The 14968-nt window shown below is 39.2% G+C and overlaps 1 protein-coding gene and 1 long non-coding RNA gene across 4 annotated transcripts in view; one reads left to right on the forward strand and one right to left on the reverse strand.

Annotated features, from left to right (window-relative positions):
• Nucleotides 1-5542: 5542 nt before the first annotated feature.
• The window catches only part of NRK (Nik related kinase), a 97026-nt gene continuing 87600 nt past the window's right edge, over nt 5543-14968 (reverse strand). For all 3 annotated transcript variants that reach the window (XM_065689854.1, XM_065689851.1, XM_065689852.1), the window contains 2 exons: nt 10069-10208; nt 5543-9220 (listed from right to left, as the gene is read on the reverse strand). In XM_065689854.1, the coding sequence (XP_065545926.1) occupies nt 9137-9220; nt 10069-10208 (224 nt within the window). In that variant the 3' untranslated portion in view covers nt 5543-9136. The remainder of the gene's footprint in view (nt 9221-10068; nt 10209-14968) is intronic.
• On the forward strand, nt 7879-14019 carry LOC136019537 (uncharacterized). Its single transcript, XR_010614932.1, has 5 exons — nt 7879-9017; nt 10135-10203; nt 11712-11836; nt 13374-13411; nt 13850-14019. It is a non-coding gene; the product is annotated as an uncharacterized LOC136019537 (long non-coding RNA).

The raw sequence follows: 14968 nt of genomic DNA on the forward strand, positions 1-14968 counted from the left end.
CCACCCGTCGGTCCTTGGAAACGGAGCCGGGGCCGCGGCAGGGGAGGGCTGTTCGTACGTGCGCTGCGATGCGTGCCGGGCTTTGTGTGCACCTGTGCCTGGTACCGCTTTAAGCGGGTGCATAACACTCATAATTGAGCATTATTGCTTTGACCTCACGTTCCTGATTGCACTAAAAGTGTCTCACGCTAGCTCCTAAAATCGTATTTACCCCTTTTATGCTTGCAGGGTGGTGTTAATCATAATCATCCTGCTATTGAAAACATCTCCTGGGTCTTTCTCTGTTGTTTCCAACAGCAATGATTGCGTTTCTGCCTATTAGAAATTATTACAAGTGGTCCCTAAGTGTGTGACCTCGCTTTTAAATTTCATTATTGATTCTCGTCCCACTGCTACCAGCAAGATCATCTAATTATTCTTATGATATGATGATCACTTACTATATTAGTGAAACTTCAGGGGATTGAGAACTTTGTAGTTGATACTTTATTAGCATTTACTAAATGCATGATCAAAGGACTAGGGAGCCTCCTATTAGAAGAAAGGCTGAGGGAGCTGGGCTTGTTCAGCCTAGAGAAAAAAAGGCTCAGGGGAGACCTAATTACCATCTTTCCACTATTTAAAGGGTGGCTTTAAAGAAGAAGATTTCCTTTTTACAAGTTGTTGCATGGAAAAGACAAGGGTAAAGGGCATAAGTTACTCCTGGGGAGATTCTGACTGGACACAAGAGGAAGATTTTTCACAATGAGAGCAATCAGTCGTTGTAATAATCTTCCTGGGGAAGTGGTGGGTTCCCCAACAGTGGGCACTTTTAAGATTTGGCTGGACAGGCTGCTGGGACACCTAATCTAGGTCATGCTTTGCCAAGAAAGGTTGCAGCAGATGATCCTTGAGGTCCTTTCCAACCTGTATTTTTGTCTACTGGAGGAAATGTTAGGCTATAAATTAACAGGACAGAGTGAGGAGAGAGGTCTGAAGATAAAGAGGCAGGAAGAGGAAGAAGAGAAGTAATTTTCAGTATTTATAGTGTCACTGGGTACAGATAGCCTTTGGAAAGCCAGAAGACCAAAGCTTAGGCAGAGCTGCTTCACACACTGGGCCAGCAGAAAGCAGTTCTCCAAGCTCACAGCTTGAGGATGATACCATTCTTAGTCTACTGCCTTTGCCACTATGGAGTATTTCTCTTGGGGAACCTGGAAAACCTGTTGCTTGAACCAATTAAATCAGACTGAAAAGCTGGACAAGGGGTTATAAAACCTAAGCCTTTTCTGGCCTTTAGATTGCCCTAGGAATGGTGAGTGTAACAGTGCATTCCGTAGTGAGGAAATTTAAAACACATCAGTCATTCTTGATGTTTATGTTGAAGCCAAGATATTGAATAACATTTCAGTGTGGAGTCTTTTCTTCCCTGTAAACACATGACCTGTTGTCTGTACCGATAAAATGGCATTTACGATTTAAAAACCCAGACATGACGCAAACACCTTTTTATTGAGGTTGCACAGGATGTGATTTCCCATCACATACCAGCCTCATGTGGAGATGTGGTGTAGACTTTTTTCCAGCTGTTAAATGAATCTGTAGGTGTAGTGAGGAAATCAGTGGAATATTGTCAGCTTCTCCCCACTTTTGTCTTGTGCTTGTGACAGGACTTGCAGAAGAAAGATATTTTATTTATAGCAGAGGTAATTGTTACTTGTATATCTGTTGCCAAGAGCTTTTATTATTGTAGGTCACTGTGGTTTCAGTCATGAAAACCATGGAGCTGTAGCTTTTGTGGTGTGATAATGGACTGATAGAATTAATAAATACTTTACAATTTTGCTTAAATGTATATGAGTTGCAGTTTTAGATATGGGGTAGTTCCCTCTCTTAGGAACTTGCTTCTGTTACCTTCTTTCTCACCAGCAGAGGTCTAGCTAACACACCCATTTCAAAACGAATGGCATGAATGTTTTGCTGGTGCAAGACAAGACATGTTTTACTGACTGGTGATGTCTGTAAGTTGCTCTGGGTGTGGTTTCCCTGCCATACCTTACCAGTGGGACAGATGTGATTGTATTAGAAACTGCAAATTCAGAAACACTTGGAGAATCAGTAATGTGTGGTGAGGAGCCATCAGCAGATGGCTGTATTAGAATTACAAAACCCGAGGGCTCAGTGTGTTGTTTTGAGCCTGTTCCATCAGGCACATAAGAAACTCATTGAAGACAACATGATTTTTTTGTATACCTACAACTAAACATGCTGAACCATACCAGTATCAGTCTTGGGTGAATCAGTACAATTTCAAATTCTCAGACATAATTAGCAGCCAAGTATCTCAGGTTTTATGTACACCACCTTAAGAAAAATGGCAGTAAGCCTCTCTAGCAATGTCAGTGAGGAATGGGCTATGCTGAACAGGGGAATGTTACTACATTCTGTTAAACTTTACATTGAAGGTATCTTGGAGAAATTAAAGGCACAAGAGAATAAAGGGTGATGCTATAGATTTAAAAACTAACTTGTGCAAGATTATAAAGCTTACTGTAAACCACAGTTGTTCACTTTTATGTGGGTCTTTGGAGAAGCAATTTCATTCTAGAGCAATTTTGTACCATGAAACAAACTACTTTTAGACATAAAGCTAAAATTAAACTGCCATTTTGTTTGAGCTGCAATAGCAATAGATAATCAGAGGTATTTACAGTTTGATTATATTATATAACTTGAATTGTGTGTGTAGGTGTATCTTAACTGCCTGGCTCTACTGATTGGCAAATAGTTGTAAATTAGATAGCTTTTCCTATTATGAGATAGAACTCCAAATCCTTTCACTTTGAACTGGCATTGTTTTATTTGTAAGAGTGTGTTTTGCGACGGTGAGATGTAAACCATTTGTCATGGTTTAAGCCCAGCCGGTAACTCAGAACCGCACAGCCACTCGCTGAACCCAGGACACTGTTTTATCTTCTGGTGCAACATGGATAATACAACTTTATCAGAGCAATTCTACTGTCAAGTCAGAGTAACTTTGAGGGGTTCTTTAGGTGGGGCAGTTTCTGCCAGGGAGAGCGGAATTCACATGTTCCTTATTAGTCCCTGCTAAATCATGCCTTCTTTTCCTGGCTTTGTTTGGCTTCTTTACAGATTTTAAAGAGAACATCATTGCTTTCTGATGTTGAGTAAAATTCAGTGCCCGTTTCACTGTTGCCTTTTGGCACTAATAGGCTGATTTTGTGAAACACCTCAGAGAATATAAAGAAGTAAACTTGGAAGTATATAGGGCTGGAATGAAGAATGTGTGTGGTGGAGGAGGTGACTGAGTAAAGGATGTATTATATTAGCTTGATCCTGGCTGCTACCTTAAGAAAGGCCAAATTGAGGCCTCATCTTACCTGCTGATGTCAGAGTTGTCCTGGAGTCTGGTATGCACCTTCTCCATTATTTGCTTGTATGCTAGAAGCTGTACCAGCTGAATCAGTATATGGATGCATGCTCATGTGTCTCCATGTAGGTTCAGTTTTAGCAAATTGCAACCTTCTGTTTTAATACTATTTTAACTGAACAACTTGCGATGGGGAGCAGGAGAGGATCATGAGCAAGCATGATCAGAGAAAGACTAACTTTATTTTGTTGTAAGTTGAATTTTACTTAGTAGTCACACAATAAGTGCTGTAGTTGGGCCCAGCTTGCCTTTTGTGTGGTCAGTATTTGCCACAGAATATTCCTGTATCTAAGGAAAGGATGACAGTATTGATTGCTGGCATACCACTGATGAAGCGGGTGTGCTGCTTACCTGCATGTCAGTCAGTGCCGGTAAGCAAGAAGGTTGTCCTTACTAGCCTATGCAATGCTAAAAATGGGCGCCTGACATTTCTTTCATAAGGGGTTGTATAGGGCCTATGTGAACAGTTATGTTCAGGTTCCTGAAACTTGTTTGTTTTAGGGGGGGGTTGTTTGCTTTGTTCGGGTTTGTTTGTTTTTGTAATGGGAGAAGTTTGTTCCTGACTCTCTGCAAGCCCAAACACAGACAAGTACTGTCCCCAGCATTTTTCCTGGGAAATACAGAGCCATCTTGGCCAAAGTTAAGGGAGGGAAAAAAATGAACTGGTGTTAGTTGATACAGAAGATAGAGACTACAGCCCACTCTGAAAAATCTGACAATATTGTAAGTAAGAGGAAACCAGATTCTTAAGAAGATCAGCACTTCTCACTGTTCAGGTGTCCTGGTTAAACCACAACAACATGGTAGGAACCTTTGGCAAGGTAGCGCGCACCTACAGTCAGGAAACAATAAAGGGTCACCTCAGAAGAGTAAACCTCACCTACAGTTCTTTTCACATATAGGGGGATGGATACAAGATTTAGCATGCTGGTTCTAGAAAGCAATACTTACTATTTCTGTAAGTTTTTTCCACAACATTAATGATATCTCTCAATCCACTCATGTTGCATATACAAATCACTGTATTTTTTATTTTTTTTTTTATTTTTATAGCAGAGTCGTCTGTGCAGAACTGAATCACAGCTGAAGCAGGAACCAGAATTCTTGCTCTTCTCTGCTTCTATTCCTGATATTAAAGGAGGTAAGCAAATAAAAAGGAGAGAAAATCTCCTGTCCAACAGGAGGATTGTACTGGAACTCAAGCCTGACATATTTCTTCTTGTGCTTGGGAGTGAAACTTGCTTTAAGCAACTGGTGTGGGAGAAAAATCCAGGTGTACTGTTATTACTGTAGATCAAAAAAAAATTTTTGGTGGCAAGAACAATAATGAGTGGCAAAACTAAGCTATCTGTCTGCCCAATCAAGCAACCGTGACATCTTTAAACTTATAATACAGATCCCATTCTGTACATCAAATGCGGGTAAAAGCATGCTCTGCTAGCGAAATATAACATTGATGAAAGATTCTCTTTATTTAAAAAAAATAAAAGAAATTTTGCTTCATGCCCTAACCTGTTCTAACTCCCAACACTGGCATAACTGGCAAATTTCCTAATCCTCCCTCTTAAGTGTAATTTCTAACAGCTGTAATGTGCTATTACACCTCACATTATGTGTAGCAGGAAGTTTTAAATGTGGCGGCAAAGATTGCACGAGCATACCTGAGAAAAAGCGAATTGAGCTAACCTGGCTTTCAGGCTGAAACACATTCACAAAAGCCAGTTCTCGTAGTGTCAGTGATTGCAAGCTGTCATTTCCCAGTCCCACTGCCCTCATCCCACTAGGCATTTGTGTAAAGAGAAGGGTGGAGACACAGAAATTCACTTGTGAAGCTCAGTAGCAGCATGCACAGCAGCACACTGTGGCTCTTGGCCTTACTAGCTCTCAGTCTAGTGCTAGTACTAAGACTAGTGCTAGTACTTTGCTGAACTCTTACACTGGCATCTCAATACCTTATCCACTGCAAGGAAGTACTTAATTTTGTCTCTATAGGCAGATGCAGATGTTTCTGTAGGGATACTGACTGGATTTGGAGAACGGTAACTTTCTATGATTAGAATATGTTAGAATAGCTTATGCAAATATAACAGAAGTCTACAAGCACAACAGTAGTTTCAATTTTCAGTATTTTTTATTATTGTTTCAGTTGTACAATTTCAACATTAGGGAACAATACATAATGCGCAGTACATGGCTTACATTGTTCCCAGTTCTTAAAGCCATGTGTCAGGCTGCAGAATAGAGTTCACCATTCCTAAAATAAAAGCAGGCGCATCCAGTATTATCTTGCTGCAGTATTAGCACAGTCTTGATTGGCAAATAAAACATTAGGAGCACCACCTGAGATTAGGATATTGCATGTACCAAAGGATTACTGACATGGATCCCTGCCCTTCTGCCCCTGTGGCAATTGTTCACATCAAAATAACATCACTAGAAAAATATTGCTGAGCAGTTCACTCCTTGGTTTTAAAAGTTAGTGAAAGGGTACAGCTAGAGAAACCTTACAAAATAAAACTACAAATCTGATGCACGCTTTGCATAGTTAAATTTATGTCAGGAAAAACTTGGTTCTCTGGATTTATTTTTTTTTTTAATTCTTTTTTTGACTTACATCTTTGAACTTTTGCTTTGAGCTGAACAGTTATTCTGAGTACTCTCTCATTCAGTGTTCAGATCACTCGGTCACTTTAGACATCTTTCCATTTCTTTGGTAACTTTCTTCTTAACATCTCTTAACATTTTTTATTCCTCCTACAGCAATACAGTGTCCCCAACATCCACTCTCTCCCCTTTGGCCACTCCTATTTATTTTCTTCAGCTTTTCCCTCCTCTCTAATCACTTACAGTCTCTTCTGTTACTCTTTTCAACATGTCTGGGCTCATCTTCAACCATTCCAATTTTCTCTCGATAAAGAAAAAAATGCCACAGTTGTTTTGTTGCATCCAGTTGCTATTGCTATTTGCAATACCACTTCATCCTCTAAAAGCATTCACCTCTAAAGGCCTCATTCTTTCCATATTTATACATGGATGTAACCCCAATAATTCCAACAATTTTACATACAAAGTGACAGATGAAAATCCAACCCACTGCCTTGAATCACAGCTGGAAAGCAAAGAGAGCCAATAGGAGGAAACAGAATGAAATATTAAAATCTCAGTGTAATAGTAAACATGCCTTCTCTTGAACTTGCTTTTTCTTTCCCTTCTGGTATGGAGCTGAACATCATCTCAGTGTGTCAACTCTCTGTCACAGTAACATTAAACAAGTTTGATCACATTTGCTGCTTTAATCTGTTTGACATGGGTTGTTCTAAATTCCCATTATTATCTTCTAAGGTCTTTTTTAACTAGTGCCTAGTATGAGACAGAATCACGCACTTTAAAAGAAATGTTATAGGGCAGCCTGGATCACTGAGCATGAGCAGTTTTGCATACCTCCAGGGTACAAAATGAAAGCTGTTCTTTCTTCACAGTCTCTTAGACATTTTATTTCAAGTCAAAAGCAAGTAAGTTGTATTTCTGATTGTCTGCAAATTATTTTTTGCTTGTAAATTGTAACTTTCATCTGTTTCTGTTACAGGTTTGGGTTTTTTTTTAGTTTTGTGTTTGTTGTGGTGTTTTTTTGTGAAAGTTGAACAATACAAGCCCAACACTCAATAGTATAGGGAGCCAAGCCACATTTTGCTCATTTGCTCCAGTCCTAGCACTGACAACGGGTAGGAACATTACTACAAATAGACAGAGAACTCCTGTTTTCATACAGCTCTGCCCAAGCACAGCATACCATTCAGATTTTAAGTTTGCACACAAGCTGATTACTTGCATACATTAAGAGCCATTTTAACCACTGCACATATTTTTTATTATGGCCTTAGGATTATTTTTTTGTAAGTTAAAATATTTAAAAGGAAAATACTTCATAAAAACCACTATACATTTTGAGATAAGCTATTGCTTGTGAAAAGTGCTAGGTTAATAACTGGAAAAGTGCAGTCCTCCACATAGCCAAAGTACACAGACAGCAACAGCATCGGCATCTCTGATCTGCCTGCAGCAGTTAAGGTGCCAGCATAGGGAAAGGTTGGAAGGGTGATTAGGCCCTAACTTGATTCTCCACTGACATATATACAAGGATGCCAGCTTTGGAGCTGATGGTTGCAGTCTGAGCACCTGGCAGTCACAGTATGACTGCTAACACTAACTAAACCTGACACACTGTACAGAACAGCCACCAGTTTTAACAACTTTATTTCTCCCCTTCTTAGTCAATTTTGAATCATCATCCTTGGGGTAGAGAACCAGATACTCCAACACACTTTCCCTGCACCTTTCAGTATCATATTTCAAGTAAAAAATATTTATTTTCAAACACTGCAGCTAGTGATTTCACTTTTGCCTACAGCATCATCCATACTGTATCATGTCTGGAATGAGCTCTTGTATTACATTAATGTTTTACATTTTCAAAGCACATCCAAAAATCAGCTAAATAAGGATTGCATTAAACCCTACAATTTAATCATAGTATATGATTACATATAGTATATATATTATATCTGTATAGTTTTATGGCCAACTTACAAGCCCCTGAGAACAGAGTTTATGCAGAATCACTGGCACCAATAACACTATGGATGCAGCTTTATATTTAGATGTAATTAGCAAAAAAGCACCTGAAATTATTTATATTTTCTATTTATAATAGATTAACTCTTTGGATATTTTCCTAACTATATTAAGAATATATTTGTTAACCTTAACATCCATAGGAAAGATTATATTTACAGACAAAAACATTAAGACTTGATGCTGAAAGAGCAAGAAAAGAAGGTGCCTGATCCTGTGCCCTTATATACATGGGTAGTGCCTTTAAATCAATTCACACGAGTGTGGGTCCCGTGTCTGAATAAAAGTTACAGGTTCAGGTCAGTAATACTTTATGCATACCTGATTTTGACAAACTACTATTTAAACTATTTTTACAAATACATTCTACAGTAACTGTGTCTACGGGCTCAGGTATCCAGTCCTGAGAGAAACACGAAGTCTGTCCCCTGCATTTGTAAAATCTACTAGATGGGGCACATGTCTAGAAGTGTCTGCTTTGGCAACTCTACAGTGCATTAGACAACTAGCACAGGATACGATCCCCTCAAGCGTCCCAATCTGCATTAGGCCTTATCAGGACCAGAAGCTCTTTCTCTGATTGTAAGACCCAGACAAGGGAGTCTTAGTGAAAGAGTAAGAACTCACTTTAGACGTGAAACAAGGCAAAACCCAATTCAATATAGATTCCAATCTGCCACCCTAATTGTGTTTTTATATTGACTATAGATGTTGCTGTCCAAAAAAGAAAAAGACTTCTGTTCAAGCTAACTTCGTTACATCATCTGTGAAAATGAAACTGTATACTTTTCAGAGTACAGGAGCTTCTTATATTGACTACATTCTTCATTAAAGATTTCTCCTAACACTGCAAATACAGTCTTGGTTTGCAACATATTTTAGAAGACAAACTAAACATGTTTGCAGTACTTTGACGTGAAAACGGAATTCTTTCCAAACTGAAATACGAATTTTGGTAAGTTAATAATGACAAAATTTCTGTAGGTAATAAGTGCAAATTAATGTATGTTACCTCCAAGCATTTTACACTGCTACCTACAAGGAGTTTCAAAGCATCCTTCATTTTGATGTGATTCACCAGTTGAATAGCACATTTTGACCAAGAGTCATAAAATATATTTGACTGCTGCCTCCTGACTGCACAGATGCAAAGAACACCTTGAGACAGAAAAAAAAAAAAAAAAAAGAAGGATATATGTTACTGCCAGCTTACGTTTATGGGTACAAATATTCTCATACATGAAATGTGAGAGAATGCCACAGCCCCCAATTAAAGGAGATACATATATATCACAGTTCAATTTTAATCCCATGAGAAACTTTTTAAAGTGAAACTGTGCTTGTGGTACAACTGGGATATGTATTTTGGTATATTTCTTTTTCCTATTTGGAAAGACACATGAGAACATTAACAAATAATTAAACAGTTTGGGGGGCCCAGTTTTCTAAATTTGTCAGTGGGATCAAGCAGGTTTCACAGAACATTTACCAAGAACTGCTATATGCAAGAAATCCTACTCGATAATTCATACTCCAGTGCCTGCAGTGTCTCAGATATTAGAGCACTGGGGCTTTTTTAACATGATGGCTGCTCTGTATTACCTGTAATTTCAGTTGCCCAGGAGAGGCAGTCCTGTAGTTGGGCATTATTCAGGGCTGGCTCAGAGCCTTCCCCACTACCCCTGATGTGCTGGAGTCTGGCCAGTTAGTCATGCCCATATTTGTTACCATCTCCGATACCAGTTAGGGCTGGGTGGAACAGGAGTTACAACAGAGCTGGATGGTGTGAAAATGTAGAATATCCATAGCGAGTGTTTTCTTTTAGTTGGGGGGATGTGGTGGGGGGGCTGTGTGTCAGTGATTACATTTGCTTTGAATGGAGAAGTTGCACCAAGGTAGGAAATAACCAATGTAATAAGAAAGTTAAAAAAATTAAATGGCCTTAGTGTCATAGTTGACTATTACTCTTTTTTTGCTAAAGCACCACACTGTAGTTATCTCTGTACCTTGTCATTTCTTTCACATAAAAACTTCAGCTTCTGTGCTTTCTTGTGCATAAATACTCCTTCCAGATTTCCGGTTTCCACAGAGCGTAGTTCAATCGCCTTCTCTCCCCAGCCCATGACCTGATTAGATTGAAGGTAAGCTAAAACAAACAACAAAAAGAGTAAAAAGAACTGATACTGTTCAACAACTGACACACTGATTCTTGCCTCATTTATGCTAACATGGATCTGAAGCATTTCTCTTCAATAACAATATGCTCTGAATTACTTAAGTTTACACAAAAAGCCTTGGGAACAGTAAGTAAATTTCAGTTTGTCATCTCAGACTTATTTTGGACTCTAGACATAACTCTTAAGTATGCTACTATTGTGTATTTTATGATCAGGAAAGTTTGGAAGAAACCTCTGAAAAGCATCTTGTTTAAGCCCCACCCGCAAAGCAGGGCCAAATTAGACCAGGTTACTCGGGACCTTGCCCAGACATGTTCTGGCATGTTTCATAGCTGTTTCATAGCTGCTGCAATCCATCACTACTTTCAAGGTTAAAAAATTTTGCCTAATACATAATTTGCATTGTTTAGGTGCAACTTACGCCCATTTTTATCCCTCATCGTTTCAAGTACATGCTCAAGAACAGTCTTGACTCAGGATTTTTTATAACCTCTCATTAGGAAGTTTGGTTTGTATTTACTGTGGAGTTCAGTTTAGTCTGAAACCTAAATTCTTCTGAATCTGAGACTATGGCATGATTAATTTGGTGTCTCTAGCTACTGTCTTCCCATCACTAGTTACGAGCAGCATCTCCAAAACCAAAAGATACTCCAGCACCATGGAAACCTACTATGTAACTCCTTTAAATCTGGAAATTAGATGAAAAATTGGAATAGTGATGAAGGAGTTAACACCACAGATTCCAAATTGGCCACAGTTTCAATGAAAGCCCTCGAATTAGTGCATGGGCTTCTAGGGTAAAAACACATTAGTTATGCCCTGTTGATAGTCAATGCTTAGAAATGGTTCTTCTTGCTCAACTGTGAAATGTCTCTTATTAGTCTGAGAATTCTGGCACACTGAAATGATGTAGAGGGAATGTGTGCCTTTAACTGGTTTTTAGCTTCAATGGACAGTGCTTGCCTGCCCCACGTTATTAGTGTGAGCAATGTCTGTTCCTCAAAACCTTCCATTTAGGTTTTTGTCTAAAAATTAAACTTTTGTACACACTGATAGAGGAAGCAACAGCCCTTAGAAGCCTACTTTAGAACAACAGCAGAAAATAAAGTCAACATGCCTGAGTGATTGTGTATCCTTCTAGACGTTGATTTAGTATTAAATTGGAACCCTTGCTTTGTAATTCTTGTCATAACAAGTGTATGAGAATTTTACCTTCTTGGAAATGTATGGGTTGGCTACAGTATTATATTTTATGTCCCTCAAAGTCTATAAATTTCCCCTAAATCTGTTTAGTATACTTTCAGTTACTAATGCCGCTAGAGCTGAGAGCAAGTTTTTTTCCAGTATCTCAGTTATGTGGAAAGAGGAAGAAACCATCCTGTTTGAAAAGCAAACAGTGAGCAATTGAGGGTAAATGGGAGATGAGAAGGGGAGGGGATATTTTCTAAAAATCTCTTTTTTTTATGCTTCAGCTCCTAGGCTGTATAACAGGACACTGCTGCCCTAGGCTGCAAGGAAGACTGTCATGAACATTCCTGAACACAACAGCATGATGAGCACTAAGGCAGCACCCACACTTCAATTAGTATCTACGAAGGTAGGCCCAGACCACACAAAGTGAAAAAAGTAAAAATGATACAGTTCTCAAGACACTTGCTGGTTTGTGTTATAGCTGACACCACATTAACCTTTTCAGACTTTGCTTTTGAACACACCAGAGGCAGGCACACAATGTTCTGGGGGCTGGGACAGCGAGGCAGGTGCATATATATAAGCAGCATGAAAGCATTCTATGGCTACACTGTGGAGTATATAGGTTGTATAGGTCCAGCAACAAAGACCTAATCCACTTACAAGTCTCCTTATTTTTTCCACTATGTGAAATCTGCACTCAAGTTGTCGATGTGCTATGTCTGTATCAGCTGTTTTCATGCCTTTGGCAGATTTCAACTTGATAGCGTCCTTGCAGTTCTTAGAAACAGCTTAATTAGGCTCTGTTGGAACCTCTAGGTCATCCAGGATAGAAAGCCTGGATCCATAACTCCAGTTCTCCCAGCTGTATTACAATAGGAACATAATAAAATAGATACACCAAGTCTGGCCACTGATATTCTGCTGGCCAGCCAATATACTGAGAACTTGTCAAATGACAGTGGCAAATTTCAGGTGAAATACAAGTAACATAAAAACTCATTCTTGTAGCAGAATCAAAAGGTTCTTTCTCAGATTACATCTGTGGAATAACTTGCCAATAAAAGGCCCCATTATACCATTTGTAGGGTTGTCAGTTATGAGCATATATCTATACATGGAAATTAATTTGGATGACAGCAGGCTGGAATTCAAAGGTCAGTACTGAGTTTTGGTATTTTTCCCATGTGGGAGCACTTACGAGTGTTTCACGTGAAATGAAAGCAGATTAGATACTCGGAATAAAGTTGGCTTATTCTGGAACAAAAGCTCCTACTCTATGAGCAACTTAAGAAGTACATATTTTGAGTCCATTTTCCACCTCAACAAGCTTTAGTTAAAAACATCCTATGCTTCCATCTGGCAACGTATAAGGGTGTTTGTATTACATGCAATACAAGATTGTACTGGTTTCCGGCAACCCTAGACTTTAGACAGCTACTCTGGTCCTTTGGACAGTAGCTCAGCAGGAAAGGCATATACTGACTCAGACAAGATTTGCCAATACTGTTCAATATAGTGGAACAAAGTTACTCAGAGTTACTTGAAGCTCCCCTGCTTCACCCAGATTACTCCATATCTTAGAAGACCTACACTTGTGCATGAGCTGTGGTTTTTGTTACACCATTTTACACCAGCATTACTCCTTGAACATCAAAGAACATATGCCATAAAGTTAGTATAGCAAAGTGAGCTCAAAATAAGTTTCTTAACATTGTGAAAGCATTAGCAGCACTCTGAACTTGGAGTGAGACTTGGCATTTCCTGTTTATGCTGTGTATTAACATTAAGCTGAGTAGAGTCTACATACAAGGAAGTTACTGCTTCAAGGGGAAATGGTTGAGGGAGATAGGAAAGGTGAAAGAAATTACTGAGCCATACTGGATCCATTAACTTCTATGAAGTGTCACTGACATGACGTAATGATCTTGGTCTTTCAACAGCAGCCTGAATAAGGCAAGTGCACTTGGTACCACAGAAGGTGGGTATTACTACAATATCACTTCCCTTCTTTACATTTCTTTTCTTTTTTAAACTGTTTGCTTCAAAAGTCCCTTTTCTGATCTTGTGCTAAATTCAGCTTACTGCCCTAAGTAGTTATTTCCAATTGACTGATCTCTGCATGAGAGCAGAATCAGGCCAGCTTTTAGCAAAATATCATAAAATTGGGGATTTCCTGATTAGTGTTACAGAAATAGTGCATGAAAGGACCGTAATACACCTTCCCTGCTATCAGTGCCATATCAGCATCACTTCTCACAGTTGTTTCTCTAACCTGACCTTAAAGACCTCTAGTGGACTCTTAGGTGACATGGTTTGGTGTGGGGTGTCCCTGCCCGTGAGAGGGGGGTTGGAACTGGATGATCTTGAGATCCTTTCCAACCCTAACCGTTCTATGATTCTATGATTGATACTCCAGAAATTCCCCAGGCAACTGATTGCAGATAAACCAAGAAGTTCAGAATGAAAAAACAACATGAATTGAAAGATCCTGACGCACTTCTGCATGTCAAAGTTGTTCTTTGATACCACGCTCCATTTCACAGGGTATGAGTGCATGCTGCTTTACTGAATTCTTTTTTGGAGACTCAGAATGCACACAGGTGAAATTCAATGCAAAAAAAAAAAAAAAGCTAATGAATTATGCTTTTGTATACATGTTTGGAGAAAATTGCTTTGGGCAGGTATGCAGGTGGGCATGAACATCCAAAGGAGAGTATCCAGTGGTGACTTTGCTGACAGTAAAACACACATCTTAAAATTAAGAGCACACACATATACAGAACCCCTCCTTTGGCTCTTCAGTCAAAACCAGTATGCTCTACGAAATCATGACTTTTATTGGTTCCCTTCTTTATGGAAGGGAGACATAAATGTTGAGGACTAGGAATGGAAATAACTCACTGAGATACCAACCGTGTCCTGGGATATAGCAAAGCTTGTTCCCACTGAAACCCAGCCTTGAGGTCTCCAGTGATGCTGCTGATCACTTATTAGGGATTAACTACTTGTGTATACTTGTGACTGTTGCCCCTGCTTTAAAACTTTCTGTCTCCAAAGTTAAGCAATTTGGGTTAGGAAAGAGTGGGTAACTTTCCTTGTGCAATTCTGTTGTTCTACTGTTATTACTTATGTTACCTGGATAGAGGTGGCTGCTTTTTTTCTTCCAGTCACAGCTGTGGAGAACTTTTACTAAATGAGACGGGCTAGAGAGTCAAAGTCAAGAAGGAAAAAACCTAAGGCTGAATAAAGTCACAAATGGACAAATTAAGAAATTGGCCAGGGAAGCCTGATGTTCTCCTGCTGTATGTTTTGGTGGGCAAATACAGGCAGCTCTTTAACCACCCCAAGCAAGTAGGAGTAAATTTATGTCTAAACCTTGTTGTTTTGTTGTGGTTTTTTTTCCCTAAACATGCATGTTTCTGTGCATCTTTGTTCAAAGCTTCTCTGCTCCCAGTTTTTGCTCACTCCTTTGTAATTATTCCAGTAGAACCAATAACCCAACCCAGAAATGTATCTATCTGCTTCAAGAGCTGGT

This window comes from Lathamus discolor, chromosome 9, assembly GCF_037157495.1.
Source record: "Lathamus discolor isolate bLatDis1 chromosome 9, bLatDis1.hap1, whole genome shotgun sequence".
NCBI lineage: Eukaryota > Metazoa > Chordata > Aves > Psittaciformes > Psittacidae > Lathamus > Lathamus discolor.